The following is a 16,004-nucleotide window of genomic DNA, read 5'->3' as shown; positions in this document are numbered from 1 at the left end:
CCTGCACTTCAAAACATATTTCATGTTGCTTTTCATATTTAGTATTAATTACCAAGTATTTAAAAAATTTTTTTCTTAATTTGATTATACAGGCAGTAAAAATGGTCAACTTGGATTGTAAATTTTGGTAGTATGATGGAAGACCTTAGGTCACTCTTACTTTGATTATTTCTAGGAAAGAAGTTGCTAAGCAAAAGAGTAGTATGGATAAACTTGAGAGGATGATTGTAGAGTATTTATAAAATTAGCAATCATATGTTGATTAACACTTTGTTTTTTACCTAAATATTAAAGCAGGTCCCTTAATAATCTCTGCTGGATGACATTCTTAGACTACGCTTTATATCTCTGAAACAAAAAGTACATGTCTTCTCAGTATTTTGTAATTTGAACTACGTTTTTCTCTAATTTGTTCAAATAAGTGAGATTTTAGAGTCATAATAGTCAGGAAGTTCTTTGTTGTAAATTATTTAATGGAATTACCTCTCTAATTATTGCTTCGTCAATTTTACTTACTAATTAATCTTTCAAAAAATCTAATTATGTTAATCTGATGAAATTTCAGGAAATCCAACAAGAGACAGATATCCCTGAAAGAGAACTTGTTAGAGCCCTGCAGTCCCTCGCCTGTGGTAAACCAACACAGCGGGTTCTCACAAAGGAACCCAAGTCAAAGGAAATAGAAAATGGTCACATATTTACAGTTAATGATCAGTTCACATCCAAACTACACAGAGTCAAGATTCAAACAGGTATCTGGAATTATATTTTTCTCTCTAAAAAAATTATATATCTTCTTTCTAAAAAAATTCTTAATTGTTGGATTTCTATTTTTAAAAAGTAATGCTTTTCTGGTGCTGCATGACATATAGGCTTAAGAAATAAAGCACTTTTATTGATATGTATTCCTGTCAAAATGCAGTTGAATCCAAGTACAGTAAGCATTTAAAAAAGTCATTCATAATGTGAACAAGTATTTATTTCCATATGGTTTTCTACAAGTGAAATATAATTTTATGAACATATTAGTATTTATAATTGTTTTTAACTGGTTAACTGATAGTCATTGATGTCTATTTTAAAGCATTTACAAATTTCTCAAAATTGGGAGTTACCTATTTAAAATTTAATCTTTAAATGCAACTATTTATATTTGATAAATACTTTCTAAGTTTCAAAATTTTAAAACCCATATTCTCTCTCTAACTTAAAACCAGTGATGACCCTGTTGTGAACAGATTTTGGTACAGCTTTTTTTTAGGTTGATGGTAAACGTCCTACTTATTGTATATTTAGCAATGTAAGGTGTATATTTTCTATGCATTTAAGGAGGAAAAAAGGCACTTTACCTTTGCTGATTTTTAAAACTCTAATGTAGCTTGCTACCTGGTTTCAAAACTAGTATTAGGTAAGCTTCCCAATGCTAGTTTATCCATTACAGCTAATACGTCTGTACCGTAAGATTAACTTTTTAAATGACTACAATTTTCTGATTTGAAAATGGTTTTACATTATATATTAATAAAAGATAGTCTTTTTAAAATTATTTTAATGTTAAATATACAATTGATTGCCAGAGTATATTGATTCAAGAACATTTTAATATACTTTTGTTTTTCTTTTTGACCCTAATTGGATATTCTTTTCAAAGCAGAGTGGTCTCTCTTTACAGACTTGACTACTTTGTCCCATCATTGCAAACCTTATCATTGTATCTTATCTTCATCACCAAAATTGATCCATATATTTGGGACACAGATGTATATTAAAAATAAAACAGAACTGTGCTAAGGAGGGTCATGGAATAAAATTTCTTCTTCTCCCAGTACAAGACATATGACTATAGTTTTGGGCAGAAATGGGTTTTGGATATCAGGACTTACTTGAATCTCAGATTTGGAGGATATATGGTGATACATATATGAAATACCCAGCCTCACCCTGCTTTATCCTAAATAAATAAGTGTCTTTGTAATGCAAGATTCCATCGTGTCCTGCAAATATTGTCAGATATTATTGTGATTATCAGAAAAATAGTCTTCTTCATAGATTGTTAATTTTTGGTGTTAAGTGTGTGTGTATAGTATATTAGATCTGATTAAAATAGGAATATAGTTGTACATGATGAAGAATTTGACTCGATGACCTTTTAAAGTTCTTTTCAGCTGTAAAATTCTGTAAAGAAAAATGTTTTTCATTTTGAAATGGTGCTTAGATTATCTTGGCTCTTACTGATATTTTGTAGAAGTTAAAATTTTCTCTCTGGTGATAAGTATTGTGACCACATAGTGTTTTTAAAGTTGTCAAAATACATGTTTGCCTTTTTGAGAAAGTACTCAGGCTCGTAATCAAATATTCAGAGAGGCTGATCTTACCTACTTATGCTGCTTTTTACTGTGGTCAGTAATAGACATTCAAGCAAAAACTGAAAAGCATTTACTCAAATAACACAACCTTTGAAAAGAATTAGATTCGTTGTATTTTACAGTGATTTCTATAGTTGACAGCCTTCCCCACCACCAGCACTCACCTTCTCTGTCCCTTTCCTCCTAATACATCTAGATACTTAGGTACCCACTTACACAGCACATACCCTTGTTATGCTCTTCTTAAATGCAGAGAGTATTGTGCTAGGCTCTGGGAGTGAGCTCCTGCCCTCACATTTTTAAAAACATCATAATTCAGTGTGTATCACCACAATCTTCCCATTTATCTTGGAGTATGTTAATTTAGGTGACCAGATTTAGATGAACCAAGTGGATTGTTAAAAAGTTTTTTTCCCTCCACCATTTTATTTTATATATTTTCACATCTGCAGGAAAAGTGAAAAATGCTCTAATAGATAATCGTTAAAACTTTGCCACATTTGCTCAAGCACCCTTATTTCCACCCTCGTGCTCTCCCTCTCTCCCTTCATATATGTATATATTTCCTACAGCATTTTTTAAAATATTTTTTTAAATAGCTCTTTATTTGAGTATAATTGCTTTACAATACTGTGTTAGTTTCTGTTGCACAAGAAAGTGAATTAGCCATGTCCCCATATCCCCTCCCTTTTCAGCCACCCTGCCATCCTCTCTATCCCACGTCTCTAGGTCATTGCAAAGCACCAAGCCCATCTCCCTGTTCTATGCAGCTGCTTTCCATCAGCCAACTATTTTACATTCGGTAGTGTATGTGTGTCGATGCTACTCTCACTTCGCCCCAGTTTTGCCCTCCCACCTCATGTCCTCAAGTCCATTTTCTATGTCTACCTCTTTTTTTTAGATTCCACATATATGTGTTAATATATATTTGTTTTTCTCTTTCTGATTTACTTCACTCTGTGTGACAGACTCTGGGTCCATCCACCTCACTACAAATAACTCCAGTTTTCTTTTTATGGCTGAGTAATATTCCATTGTATATAAGTGCCACATCTTCTTTATCCATTCATCTGTCATTGGACATATAGGTTGGTTCCATGTCCTGGCTATTGTAAATAGTGCTGCAGTGAACATTGTGGTACATGTCTCTTTTTGAATTATGGTTTTCTCAGCGTATATGCCCAGTAGTGGGATTGTTGGGTCATATGGTAATTCTAGTTTTAGTTTTTTAAGGAACCTCCATACTGTTTTCCATAGTGGTTGTATCAGTTTACATTCCCACCAACAGTGCAGGAGAGTTCCCTTTTCACCACACCCTTTCCAGCATTTATTATTTCTAGATTTTTTGATAACGGCCATTCTGACCAACATGAGGTGATACCTCATTGTAGCTTTGATTTGCATTTCCCTAATAATTAGTGATACTGAGCATCTTTTCATGTGCCTCTTGGCCATCTGTGTGTCTTCGTTTGTGAAATGTCTATTTGGGTCTTCCACCCATTTTTAAACTGGATTGTTTGGTTTTTTTATATTGAGTTCCATGAGCTGTTTGTATATTTTGGAGATTAATCCTTTGTTGTTTCATTTGCAAATATTTTCTCGCATTCTGAGGGTTGTCTTTTTGTCTTGTTTATGGTTTCCTTTGCTGTGCAAAAGCTTTTAAGTTTAATTAAGTCCCATTTGTTTATTTTTGCTTTTATTTCCCTTACTCTAGAAGGTAGGTCAAAAAAGATCTTGCTGTGTTTATGTCAAAGGGTGTTTTTCCTATGTTTTCCCCTAAGAGTTTTATAGTGTCTGGTCTTACATTTAAGTCTTTAACCCATTTGGAGTTTATTTTTGTGTATGGTGTTAGGGAGGGTTCTAATTTCATTCTTTTACATGTAGCTGTCCAGTTTTCCCAGCACCACTTATTGAAGAGGCTGTCTTTTCTCCATTGTATGTTCTTGCCTCCTTTGTCGTAAATTAGTTGACCATATGTGCGTGGGTTAATCTCTGGGCATTCTGTCCCGTACCATTGCTCTGTATTTCTGTTTTTGTGCCACTGCCGTACTGTCTTGATTACTGTAGCTTTGTGGTGTAGTTTGAAGTCGGGGAGCCTGATACCTCCAACTCTGTTTTTCTTTCTCAAGATGCTTTGGCTATTCGGGGTCTTTTATGTTTCCATACGAATTGTAAAATTTTTTGTTCTAATTCTGTGAAGAATGCCACTGGTAGTTTGATAGGGATTGCATTGAATCTGTAGATTGCTTTGGGTAGTATAGTCATTTTCACAGTATTGATTCTTCCAACCCAAGAACATGATATATTTCTCCATCTGTTTATGTCATCTTTGATTTCTTTCATCAGTGTTTTATAGTTTTCTGAGTACAAGTCTTTTGCCTCCTTAGGCAGGTTTATTCCTAGGTATTTTATTCTTTTTGTTGCAGTGGCAAATGGGAGTGTTTCCTTTATTTCTCTTTCTGATTTTTCATTGTTGGTGTAGAGGAATGCCAGAGATTTCTGTGCATTAATTTTGTATCCTGCAACCTTACCAAATTCATTGATTAGTTCTAGTAGTTTTCTGGTGGCATCTTTAGGATTTTCTACATATAATATCATGTCATTGGCAAACAGTGACAGTTTTACTACTTCTTTTCCAATTTGTATTCCTTTTATTTCTTTTTCTTCTCTGATTGCTATGGCTAGGACTTCCAAAACTATGTTGAATAATAGTGGCGAGAGTGAACATCCTTGTCTTGTTCCTGATCTTAGTGGAAATGCTTTCAGTTTTTCATGATTGAGTATGATGCTTGCTGTGGGTTTGTCATATATGGCCTTGATTATGTTGAGGTAGGTACCCTCTATGCTCATTTTCTGGAGTTTTTATCATAAATGGGTGTTGAATTTTGTCAGAAGCTTTTTCTGCATCTATTGAGATGATCATATGGTTCTTATTCCTTAATTTGCTAATGTGGTGTATCACATTGATTGATTGCATATATTGAAGAATCCTTGCATCCCTGGGATAATTCCCACTTGATCATGGTGTATGGTCCTTTTAATGTGCTTTTCGATTCTGTTTGCTAGTATTTTCTTGAGGTTTTTTCCATCTATGTTCATCAGTGATATTGGTCTATAATTTTCTTTTTTTGTGATATCTTTTTCTGGTTTTGGTATCAGGATGATGGTGGCTTTGTAGAATAAATTTGGGAGTGTTTCTCCCTGTGTAGTTTTTTGGAAGAGTTTGAGAAGGATGGGTGTTAGCTCTTCTCTAAATGTTTGATAGAATTCTCCTGTGAAGCCATCTGGTCCTGGACTTCTGTTTGTTGGAAGATTTTTAATTATGGTTTCAATTTCATTACTTGTGATACATCTGTTTATATTTTCTAATTCTTTCTGGTTCAGTCTTGGAAAATTGTACCTTTCCAAGAATTTGACCATTTCTTCGTGGTTGTCCATTTTATTGGCATATAGTTGTTGGTAGTAGTCTCTTTGTATTTCTGCAGTGTCAGTTGTGATTTCTCCTCTTTCATTTCTAATTTTATTGATTTGTGTCCTCTCCCTTTTTTTTTGATGAGTTTGGCTAAAGGTTTATCAGTTTTGTTTATCTTCTCAGTGAACCAGCTTTTACTTTTATTGATCTTTGCTGTTGTTTTCTTTGTTTGTATTTCATTTATTTCTGCTTTGATCTTTATGATTTCTTTCCTTCTACTGATTTTAGGTTTTCTTTGTTCTTCTTTCTCTAGTTGTTTTAAGTGTAGGGTTAGATTGTTTATTTGAGATTTTTCTTGTTTCTTGAGGTGAGATTCTATTGCTATAAACTTCTCTCTTAGAACTGCTTTTGCTGAATCCCATAGGTTTTGGGGTCGTCGTGTTTTCATTGTCATTTGTTTTAGGTATTTTTTGATCTCCTCTTTGATTTCTTCAATCTCTTGGTTGTATAGTAGAGCACTGTTTAGTCTCCATGTATTTGTTTTTTACAGGTTTTTTCCTGTAATTGATTTCTAGTCTCATAGCATTGTGGTCAGAAAAGATGCTTGATACAATTTCAATATTCTTAAGTTTTTCAAGGCTTGATTTGTGACCCAAGATGTGATCTATCCTGGAGAGTGTTCCATGTGCACTTGAGAAGAAAGTGTATTCTGCCACTTTTGGGTAGAATGTTCTTTAAATATCAATTAAATCTATCTGGTCTCTTGTGTCATTTAAAGGTTGTGTTTCCTTATTTATTCTCTGTTTGGATGATCTGTCCATTGGTGTAAGTGGGGTGTTAAAGTCCCCTACTATTATTGTGTTTCTGTCAGTTTCTCCTTTCATGGTTGTTAGCATTTGCCTTATGTATTGAGGTGCTGCTGTGTTGGTGCCTAAACATTTATAATTGTTGTATCTTCTTCTTGGATTGATCCTGTGATCATTATATAGTGTCCCTCCTTATCTCTTGTAACAGTGTTTATTTTAAAGTCTATTTTATCTGATACGAGTATTGCTACTTCAGCTTTCTTGCCATTTGCATGGAATATCTTTTTTCCATCCCTTCAGTTTCAGTCTGTATGTGTCCGTAGGTCTGAAATGGGTCTCTTCTAGACAGCATATATATGAGACTTGTTTTTGTATCCATTCAGCAAGTCTGTGTCTTTTGGTTGGAGCGTTTAATCCATTCACGTTGAAGGTAATAATCAATATGTATGTTCCTATTACCATTTTCTTAATTGTTTGGGTTTGTCTTTGTGGGTCTTTTTCTTCTCTTATGTTTCCCCCTTAGCAAAGTTTCTTGAGCGTTTGTTGTAAAGCTGGTTTGGTGGTGATGAATTCTCTTAGCTTTTGCTTGTCTGAAAAGCTTTTGACTTCTCCACTGAATCTTTTTTTTTTTTTTTTTTGGTGGTATGCGGGCCTCTCACTGGTGTGGCCCCTCCCGTTGTGGAGCACAGGCTCCGGACGCGCAGGCCCAGCGGCCATCGCCCACAGGCCCAGCCGCTCCACGGCATGTGGGATCCTCCCGGACTGGGACACAAACCCGCGTCCCCTGCATCGGCAGGCGGACTCCCAACCACTGTGCCACCAGGGAAGCCCTCTCCATCGAATCTTAATGACATCCTTGCTGGGTAGAGTAATCTTGGTTGTAGGTTTTTCTCTTTCATCACTTTAAGTGTATCCTGCCACTCCCTTCTGGCCTGCAGAGTTTCCACTGAAAAATCAGCTGATAACCTTATGGGGATTCCTTTGTATGTCATTTCTTGTTTTTTCCCTTGCTGCTTTTAATAGTTTTTCTTTGAATTTAATTTTTTTTACTTTGATGATTATGTGTCTTGGTGTGTTTTTCCTCCGGTTTATCCTGTATGGGACTCTGTGCTTCCTGGACTTGGGTGACTATTTCCTTTCCTGTGTTAGGGAAGTTTTCAATTATAATCTCTTCAAATATTTTCTCAGACCCTTTCTTTTTCTTTTCTTCTTCTGGGACCCCTCTAATTCGAATGTTGGTGAGTTTCGTGTTGTCCCAGAGGTCTCCGAGATTGTCTTCAGTTCTTTTCATTCTTTTTTCTTTATTCTGCTCCTCGGCAGTTACTTCCACCATTTTGACTTCCAGCTCACTGATTTGTTCTTCTGCCTCAGTTATTCTGTAATTGTTTCCTTCTAGTGTAATTTTCATTTCAGTTATTATGTTCATCTCTGTTCTTTAGTTCTTCTAGATCTTTGTTAAACATTTCTTGTATGTTCTCAATCTGTACCTTCATTCTATTTCTGAGATTCTGGATCATCTTTACTGTCATTATTCTGAATTCTTTTTCAGGTAGGTTGCCTATTTCCTCTTAATTTATTTGGCCCGTTAGGTTTTTACCTTACTCCTTCATCCGTGACATGTTTTTTGCTGTCTCTTTTTTTTTTTTTTTTTTTAATGAGGGGATTGTGTTCCTACCTTACTGGTTTGTCCTGAGGCTTCCAGCACTGGAGTTTGTAGGCTTATTGGGTAGAGCTGGGTCTTCATGCTGAGCTGAGGACCTCTGTGGTCCTCACTCTGATGAATATTCCCTGGGGTCTGAGGTTCTCTGTCGGTCCAGTGGTGAGATAAAAGGAAAAGGGATAGGGGCCTTGGCTGTGGAGGGGTTGCTTAAGCAAGAGCGAGGTTTGGGTGGTGGGCAGGGCCTATGCTCAGGACCCACAGGGCTGGAAAAGGCCCTGGGGGCTGTGGGGGGTGGAGCTTAGGCTCAAGGAACAGAAGGGGCCCAGGCTTGCCCCCTACACCTGGTCTCAGAGGGTAAGGGACCTCACCTAGGGGCTCAGCAGGCTTCCTGGGCTCAAGTGGTGGGGCAAATGCCTTCCTCTCCTCTCCTGCGCCTCTGGTCTGGGAGGGCCCCTCCTGATCTCCTGGGCTTCCCTCCTGTGCCCCCAAGGACCTACGTGGCCTGGAGGGGACTTTGGGGGGCAGGGGACTGGCCTGGGAACTCAGCAGGCTCCTTTCCCACTCTTCCTGGTGAGTCCCTCCTGCCCGTGTCTTCTGACCTACCCGGCCTCAGGGGTGCTGATCCTGTCTGGCCTCCACTTCTCCTCCCCCCCTCAGTCACCCTGTGTCCTACCAGTTCACTTTGCAGTTCCTCCCGTCTCCTTGGGCATGAGAGTCCCTCACCAGCAGCCGGCAGGTGCCCTAGTTGTGGGGAGACGCTAACTCCGCATCTTTCCACACCGCCATCTTGACTCCGCCTCCTTTCCTACATCATCTTAATTTGCCAGCGTTATAACACTTCCCACTTAAATACTTGAGCATATACCTATCTCAGAATTAAGATTTTACCACATAATTGTAATACTGTATCACACCCCAAAAAATTAATAATTCCAAACATCTATATATCACCCATATTTACATGTCCACAGTTATCTCAAAAATGCCTTTCATATCTTATTTTTTGGATCCAGGATTCAGTCAAGGGTTCCACATTACATTGATTTTAATGTTTCTTTAGTTCTATTCAATCTAATCCAGTGCCTCTATCTTTTTTTTCCCCTTATGACATTGAATTTTTGAAGAAAAGCATTTTTCTTCTTTAGTTGAGCATTTTATTCTAATTTTACTCTTTTTTATTAAGGTATTGATTAACTTGGGAGAAGATACTGAAGCAGAATTCTTAACCAAGGGATTCTAATTAGAAACAGCTGAATGAATATGCACACCAAAATGATCTTCTAAATTGTACAGTCTGCTCTCTCCTGGTTGTGCCCAGGCCTAAGTCAGCAATGTTGCATATGGTTCTTTGTAATTTTACAATTTCTCCCTCCAGAAACTTCACATCTATCTCCTATTGATGACCAAATAAACAAAAAAAATCTTTCTCTGCTGCTTCAATTAGAGCAAAGTTATAAGAGAAAGGGACTTTTATACTTAATTCTTTAGCAGTTGCCTTGAAGACTATAGGGAATAACAGTAAAACTTCTAAAGAATGGAATATAGTTTGCATTAGTCATATTGAGATTATGACATTTAATAATTACCAAGATACATGTTAAGAAATTGTTGAATAATTGATGAGGGGTACAAAAGAATTGTTACGGAGTTAAGTGACATTCTAGTGGTACTTTAAATTTTTTATTTAGCTAACTAAATCTTGGCAATACCTGTTCTTTTCTCCTCTTAAAGTCACCACATTTCTCCTGTTTGAGGTACTTTTGGTGAGGTTTAACTTGGAGTCATGGTGGTAAAATACTAGTTAACCTCTGGAAGTCACAAGCAATGAAAACTATTTACTGATAATTTTACTGCTAAATATATCCAGCTAGTGTTTTTCTTCTAGGAAAGGAGTCATTGAATTCTATAAAAATAAAATTGGTTTTATTATCTCTGTGAAATTAAACTCCTAATATTTAAAAAGAATAATATAGATTTGAAGAATTTTTATATCACTGCTTGTTAATTATTTAAATATTTATTAAAGTAAACGTTGAATTAGGCACTTTTTGAGTGTTTAATTAGTAAGTATATGTGTGGTGTATATTCAGAGGTTGACATTGATTTCTCTCTTGATAGTAAATTATATTAAGTTTGCTTACAAACATTTTTCCTTACTTTTGAAATTTACATCATAATCACTTGGTAAATGTCTTTATTTCTCTTTTAGTTGCTGCCAAACAAGGTGAATCTGACCCAGAAAGGAAAGAAACAAGGCAGAAAGTAGATGACGACAGAAAACATGAGATAGAAGCTGCTATAGTGCGGATAATGAAATCTAGGAAGAAGATGCAGCACAATGTGTTAGTAGCAGAGGTGAGGACACTTCCAGACTGGATTAATGTAGAAAAGACAAAATTACTTTAACTATTTAAATTTAGGAAAGTACTGTATTCAGCTAATTTAAAATACAGTCTTAAAATTAGAAAACCGTAGTCAAATAACACATTATTAAAAGCATGGTACTTGCTTGATAGTTAAACATAGCAATGCGTCAAAATATGTGCACACTTTAAGAACTAATATGTTTGTAATGAAGATAATAATAGAATATTGTCACATGAAGAATAAAGAAAAAGCTTTTCACTGCTATTTAGTACTTTGATGTAAAACAAACTACCTATACTTCTAAAAATTAATGGCTTATTTATTGAGTAAAAGTTAGGAAACTAAGGAGGGGAAGACCATTGTGAAGCCATTGGAATAGTGAGGAACAAGGTGATTAGGGCTGAATAAAGTATTGGTTGAAGATAGAGAGCTGAATGAAGACACAGGAAGTGAAATTGACAGCATTTATTGACTGATCGTGGGAAATGAGAGGGAGGAGTGGAGGACGACTCTGAGGCCCTTGCTTGCTTGGCCAGGTAGAGGCTGGTTTCTTTAACTGAAAAGGGAGGGGCAGTGTGCTGCTGTGTTCCACGGGTCAGCTAATACCACTTTTTATAAGTTGACTTCGTATCACATGGCAGAGGAAGAGAATTATAGGTGAGTGGTCAGTCAGTAATTTAAAAAATCATTAAAAAACCAAAACAAGTAAACCTTTAAGACATGTTGGCAATTAGGTGACTTAATTAGTTTTCCCGTTTTCATTGGACTGGTAAGAATAGACATTTGATGGCAGTTCCTTGAGAAGTAAATGGAGGTGAAACCACCAAGTGAGTGGTTTCTCCTTTGAGGTGTTGGCTCGTGGGAAGGGCACAGAGAGCAATACTAGAGGATTAAGTGTTTAGTTGAGGGCTTCTGGGTACTGTTTTTCTAGATGAGAAGACATTGAGTTATATTTATATTCTAAGGATAAGAAGAGATGCTTAAAAACAAAAGGGAAGAAAAATGAGATGAGGGGTTACTTGATGTACTCAAGTCTAGAAAAAGAAAAGCGAGAGGGTTGTATAGAGAACACAGGTAGGTGGTAGATGTGTTAACAGGGATGCTACCAAATACCTTTCCCGAGAACCCAGGGCTGGGTGCAGGGGTGGTTGGAATGAAGCATGGAAACAAGCATGGACAAATGGATAAATGGATAAATGTAAGGTTGTGGGAGTTTGAGGAATTTCAAACTGAAATGGCCTCTTTTCTTATGTAAAACAGGATGTGAGGTTATGGTGCTTGAGAACTTGCTGACCTTGAATGCTGTAAATTTGTGTTATCAGCCTAAACCAGAGATTGGCAACCTTTTTTTAAATGGCCAGTTGCAGCATGAAAGCACCCGTAGATAACAAGTGAGTGTGCTGTGTTCCAGGAGGGATTACAACAGGCAGCGGGCTGTATTTGCCTGTGGACCCCAGGTCTACACAAAAGGTGTAAAAACGACAACTTTACTCAAAGAACTGAGTAGTGGATTTGGGGTGATGTAGTAAATGTAGAATGGGTGCTTATGGAACAGAACCAAAGGAGTCAGGGAGTTGAAGGTACTGTTGGGGGTGCAGCTCAGGTGATCTTTTATGAAGGAAAGAGGTGAGGTCAGACAAAGAAGTTATTGATAGCTTAGAAGAAAGGGCCAGAGTATTGATTGAGGGTCTCAAGTGGGTTGAGAACAAATTTATTGATACTGGAGTGATAATATTAGAAGAGTGATGGATTTTAGTTGGGGAGTGAAGTGCTGACGTTTCCGATTTTGAAGAGTTAATAATCCATTGCAGCCTTTGAAATGAACTGATCCAACACGAGTAAAAGAGAAGCTGGCTTATGGCTAGATGAGTGATCTGCAAGATCACTAACTGGATTAGTGAGAAAAGCATGGGCTTCAGGGGCAGGAGGATGTAGATTCTCATCTCTTCTGGCTCTATTTACTACTTGTTCATATCATTTTTCCTTTCTGGCTTATTTTCCTCATTTGTAAAACGAGACAACCTACTTTGCAGGGTTAAGAGCATTAAATAAATAAATATAAACAAAACTGACTGATACATAGTGCATAGTCAGATTTCGGCTACTGCTGTAGTTCCTGTTGTATTATTACCGATGTCACAATACCTAGAATCCCGACAGCTGTTGGAGAAAAGAATACCAACAGTAGCACTTAACTATGGACTGGGCATTATTCTAAAGCATCACATCTGTTAACTCATTTAATATACACAACAACTTCATGAGGTTAAGTAACTTTCCCAAGGGCCCAGAGCTAGTAAGTCGTAGAGCTGGGATTTGAATCCAGGCAAGTCTGAGTCCCGAGTTTGTGCTTTTAAACACATTATGCTACCCAAATTCTGTGAATTGGGAGAGTAACCCAGAAGTCATTAGATTATAGCTTCAAAATGGGTTAAACTATATGGTGGTAAAAATTCATACTAGTATATTTCAACTAATTCGTCTATTAATCCACTTTAGCATTCACATTCTGATGTGAGGAGGTATGTTCTAGCCATACATTACATTTTCAAATAGAATCCTTTTTAATTTTCTGTATTTTTAATGTTCATAATCAAATTAGTAAAGTTTGAGCTGAGTCTTAAAATGATGTATCAGTTCTACTCAAAAATAAGAATTTTTGTGTGTTTATATAGAAATGTTTTTTGTTTTTGTTTTTTAATTTTCTGGTAGGAATTAGTGTTGTTTTTTTTCAACCTTCTCTTTTAGGTAACTCAGCAGTTGAAGGCTCGATTCTTACCAAGTCCAGTTGTTATTAAAAAACGTATCGAAGGACTCATTGAGAGAGAATATTTGGCACGAACACCTGAGGATCGCAAAGTATACACATATGTAGCATAAAATGCATTCAGAAACTTGATTTATTATTGGACTGTACTCTTCGCATGGACTGGGAAGTTCTTTTAAATCATTAAATATTAAGACGACCATCTCTTCTATTAAATTACAGTACATGTTTTAGACCATTCAGATCAAGCCTTTACTCCCTTTGAGAGTTTTCAACATCAGTTGATTGAGCTTCAGGCTTTACAACGTTTATCCCTGTAGAGATCATCTTTACAGTTCCTCGGGAAAATGTGAATGTGCCGCGTTTTGTTTTCAATACTGTATGAAAACAGGAAAAAATAAAACAAAATTTAGAAAATACAGCTCATTAAAATAAAATTGTTGGATTTCATTTCCCCAGGTCTTCAGTGTTCATGTAAATGTGTTTTTGTAGTGTTGCTTAGCATTTTGCGCATTGTATAAGTTGGGTAACAAAAATGGTAAAAGAAATGACACAATTCCCATCTCGCTCTGCTTAAGGCATTTCTTTAGCTCGTCTTGTTTAATTTAAAGGTTTGATAAATATACAGAGACCCAAGCATAAAATTTGAGCATGCTTTATTCTACCACTTGCACTTACTAATCTAATAGCCTAATGACCAGGAACCTTTGTTTTGGGCTCAGTATACACCCTGGTTTGATTTTTCCCTACTGTAATTTGAGATGTTGCAAATTCTTACAATGATTAGGTTTTGTTCTGCATTATCTCTAGAGAAAGAAAATATTTTAGTATGTATAAATTGTACAATAATTTTTTGCTGTTGTACTCACTGCTAATAGTGGATTGTATAGGGCAGTGTTTTTATTTCATTTTATTGTAGACAAAAATAAATGAATTTAGTATACACATACTCACTAATTCAGGTGTGTCAGAGCACAAAGTTGGCAGCTGGTTGTATTTAATTCAGCCCCTCTGAAAAGCACATACAGTCTACACTTTGTTTCTAAATATCTTAGGTTCACCCTCTCTTAAATATATATTTTGGTGAAGCTGGGATGCACTGTTAATTTTCTGTTTCAAAATGCATTCTAAAGATGCAATAAATACGATTACCTTAATATTTTTTAATAAGATCTTTAGTTCTTGCAGCTGCGTTTTGGAAAGTGATTAAGCAATATTTTTCAAACCTGATGATTCTTGGATCATTCTTAGCTGTTGTCCTCCAAAGAGTCATCGTTTCATGTTTTCAAAAGATGTGCTTTGTGCTGAAGATTCATGTCAGTTATCCTGTGCTTCCAACTTTCACCAATATTTTTTACCTGATTGATCTGCCGAGGATTATAGTTTGCTTTATTTTAACTTCAGAGTATTTTTATCTTCAGTTTTATTTAATTTTGTTTTCATAAGACAATGTTTCAGATATGTAATTGGGGCAAACCACTATAGATTTCTGTTGATAGAAAAATGACATGTTACTAATAAGTTCAAGTAACCAACTGACTATGATACTGTTGATACATTTATTAGAATGTATGTCTCAGAAGATGGTATCTGTTTTAAATTTATGGTCAAGTTACAACTGAATTCTAATATGGATTAAAAACTCCACATAAATATTTTTCCCCATGCGTCTTGGGTTATAATTTTCCTTTAACTTGCAAATATGCTCTTCCTACATTTAATTTTGTCTCCATCTGTCCTGTAGAATTATAAGTCTTACGCTCTTAATCTCTGTGTTTTCCACTTTTACATGATGCAATTAAGATACAAATGAAAACTATCATGAACATTATTCTCAGGATACTTTCACCATACTTGAGTGATAGTAGGTCAGGTGTAACAAGGAAAGCCGAAAGGTTTCCCTTTCTGATTTTACACAATTGGAATTTCTTTAATGACAGGGTGTTTACCTACAGGAAAATACTGGTTCTTTCACGTTTCATAATTTTTTTATTAACTTGACAATCTGAGTGTTCTGTTTCCCAAAGTGTTGTATATATCATTTAATTGGTATATATATAACACTTTGGGAAATAGAACACTCAGATTGTCAAGTAAATAAATATGAAAGATGTAAAAACTTCCATTTGAAGTCTAAATGAGACATTAAAACAAAAATTTAAGTGCTGGCTTGAACTATTAAAAATCAGTCAAGTTAAATTTATGTCATTGTCTCAAGTGTGGATGTACAAATCACATTTAGAATTCAGAGACATACTTCTTAGTTTTGGAGAACAGGTTTGATATTTATGCTTCTAAATGCTTGTAAATGTATTAAAACATTTCTGAATTGCAGTTGTATGGTGGGCGAAGGCAACCATTTGCATTCAGTTGCATTTCAGTCAATTGCAGTTGAGTCGAGTGGTCGCAGAATGATGCTGCATTGAAAAAGAAAATTGGATCACCTAACATGTTTTATATGTTTTAGCGCATTTAGTGCATTTTATTTTAGCTCGTTAAGCTCGTAGTGATACATTTTGACCTTGCTTTCTTTTCAGCAAGAGATCATTCATGCCGTTTTTCTTCATTTTTTAATGTCTTAATCTCAAAAGAATAATGCATCCTAACCATTCATTTAATCCTGTTG

The 16,004-nt window shown here is 35.9% G+C and overlaps 1 protein-coding gene across 1 annotated transcript in view; it reads left to right on the top strand.

Annotated features, from left to right (window-relative positions):
* Window positions 1-15,020, top strand: part of CUL3 (cullin 3) — a 97,480-nt gene extending 82,460 nt beyond the window's left edge. The window contains exons 14-16 of the mRNA XM_082841822.1: window positions 566-752; window positions 10,454-10,599; window positions 13,360-15,020. Of these exons, the coding sequence (XP_082697948.1) occupies window positions 566-752; window positions 10,454-10,599; window positions 13,360-13,491 (465 nt within the window). The 3' untranslated portion in view covers window positions 13,492-15,020. The remainder of the gene's footprint in view (window positions 1-565; window positions 753-10,453; window positions 10,600-13,359) is intronic.
* Window positions 15,021-16,004: the final 984 nt, after the last annotated feature.

Source organism: Leucopleurus acutus (assembly GCF_964270905.1).
Source record: "Leucopleurus acutus genome assembly, chromosome: 6".
Lineage (NCBI taxonomy): Eukaryota > Metazoa > Chordata > Mammalia > Artiodactyla > Delphinidae > Leucopleurus > Leucopleurus acutus.
Note: the sequence above shows the minus strand (reverse complement) of the source record. Positions and strands in the feature narration are given on the sequence as shown.